A 1,977-nucleotide genomic window follows, 5' to 3' on the forward strand; every position below is an offset into this window, starting at 1 on the left:
ATCATGCACACACGTGCATACTCAAGAATCAATAGTCAAGTTTAAAGCTAAATTGAATTTTCCATAATAAAAAGGAAGTATTTTTATCATCTTCAAGTGCGTAGAGAAATTACGAGATACATATTGCAATGCTTGCTACTAATTGTAAGGTTTCTGTCGCTTGCCGCTAATTACTTATATCAGGCTTGTCAAACTAGAGGAACTGCCATTCATTAGAGAGCAATGAAAAAGTAATTATTAACTCTATTTTTTTAATTCAATGATTCAATGTGTATTCTTAATTCTATGGTTTTTATCATGCGCACACGTTGTCGTATTGCTGCGCATTCGAGGTGTGAAATCCACCCAGATGTTGTGTGTGTGACATTTGTTACTTTGTACATACTTAGTCGATGTGTTTGAATTGTTTGAAAGAATGCAACATGAGTGCATCAACATGGATATCACCACTTATTCATATATTTTGAGAGCTTGTAGCAACATAGGAGCTGTCAGTAAGAGCACTCCCTTGGCAAGGTGGCACATATGCCAAGGTTCTATCAATAACTTTGCATTCTCTGCAAATGGCTTGTATTTAGCGAGTGTTGGACTAGTTGGCTATTTCAGAGTTTTGATTTCAAGACTCAACAACTAATTTGTGGAGGCAAAAGTTATTTTGGTTCCCTTCTTTGCTGATCTTGGAGCCCAGATAGCAAGTATGTCTTGGCTGGAGGTGAAGATGACCTTGTTCAGGTTTGGAGTATAGAGGATCGTGCTATTGTTGCTTGGGGCATAATGATTGATGGATATGTGACATGTGGTGATTACAAGATGGTTAATCAATGCCTTCAGCTTATGCAACAAGAGGGCCTGGCACTTGATCATCTTATATTTACATGTATACTTACTTCTTGTAGCCATGTAGGGCTCTTTTGGACACTGGGCACCTAAATCATGTGGAGTCTTTGGAGATCAGTAGAGCATTATACATCGACACCTGCAGAAAGGGCTTTGGTTCAAACAGCTTTGTTGCTAGCACACTTGTATCCATGTATAGGAAGTGTGGAAGCATTGCAAAAGCAGAAAAGGTTTTTGATAGGCTACTTGAACATAAAACTGTTGCATTGAATGCAATTCTTTCAGTGTATCTGGAGCAAGGTCGAGAAGATAACGCTATGCACTTTTACAGGCAAATGAGAAAGAAAGGTGTTCCACTTGATGACATTACTATTGTGTGTGCATTGGCAGCATGTAGATCAACTGGTTCCGCAGAGTTTTGTAAAGAGCTCCATTTTGATGTCATTTTTATGGGGTATTCGACCATGGCTGGTTCAGAAGTTCAACATCATGTGCTGTCGTCAGTGCTTTCGGATTAAAGCCAAAGACATCGGCTTTGTGAAGGACCGTTAATTTGAGGAGGAGGATGCATATCAAAGCATGGCGAGCACGGATTTGCCCTGCTTTTTCGAGGGGGAGCTTTCTCTGAGGCGCAAGGAATTTCTACAACCCTGGCTAATGCAAGCCCTCTCTCCGTCATCGAAAAAGTCGCAGTGGAAGATGGTGTGGGCCTGTAAGCTACTGAAAGCCTTTACGGTATGGAGGGAGGAGAATATTAAAAATGAAAAATTGTGATGAAAAGCAGAAAGGCGACAGTTATTTTTATCATGTTTTTCTCCTCTTCAGCGTCAATGATTGATTATTATTGGCTCCATGGATTTTCAATGTTTGGGGGGGGAGGGGGCTGTCTATCTAGTTCTAGAAAATGCTACAGTAGGTTTCTGGGGGGGGCTCGGTCTGTAGGGACTTTGTTAGCCATCGCTATGTAAGACACTTCCTCCTGACAGCTTCGCCTGAGACCGCCGCTTCGATTCGGCCCGTCCCCACTTAAAAGCACCCTCTCACAGGGTCTTTGTGCTTGTTGTCGATCCCTCTGGTAGTGCCCCAAGAGCGTAAACGATTTCGTTCGACGGACGGAATAGGCCTGCTGATCTCCAAGCA

General features: G+C 42.0%; 1 protein-coding gene across 1 annotated transcript; it reads left to right on the forward strand.

Moving 5' to 3' along the window:
* The first annotated feature begins 436 nt into the window (after window positions 1–436).
* LOC148040281 (pentatricopeptide repeat-containing protein At4g21065-like) lies at window positions 437–1,355 on the forward strand. Its single transcript, XM_087663556.1, has 3 exons — window positions 437–494; window positions 689–813; window positions 897–1,355. Exons 1-3 carry the CDS (start codon window positions 437–439, stop codon window positions 1,353–1,355), a joined length of 642 nt encoding a protein of 213 aa, XP_087519682.1.
* The last annotated feature ends 622 nt before the right edge of the window (window positions 1,356–1,977 follow it).

This window comes from Lygodium microphyllum, chromosome 2 (assembly GCF_053477565.2).
Source record: "Lygodium microphyllum isolate KBCC chromosome 2, Lygodium_microphyllum_v1.1.10, whole genome shotgun sequence".
In the NCBI taxonomy this organism is placed as follows: domain Eukaryota; kingdom Viridiplantae; phylum Streptophyta; class Polypodiopsida; order Schizaeales; family Lygodiaceae; genus Lygodium; species Lygodium microphyllum.

Bases quoted from the DNA above. Each gene is read 5' to 3' on its own strand.
- LOC148040281 (XM_087663556.1), top strand. From the start codon at position 437: ATGGATATCACCACTTATTCATATATTTTGAGAGCTTGTAGCAACATA. The intron at 495-688 runs GTAAGAGCACTC...CTTGGAGCCCAG, and splicing joins TAGCAACATAGGAGCTGTCA to ATAGCAAGTATGTCTTGGCT. The intron at 814-896 runs GTTAATCAATGC...TACTTCTTGTAG, and splicing joins CATGTGGTGATTACAAGATG to CCATGTAGGGCTCTTTTGGA.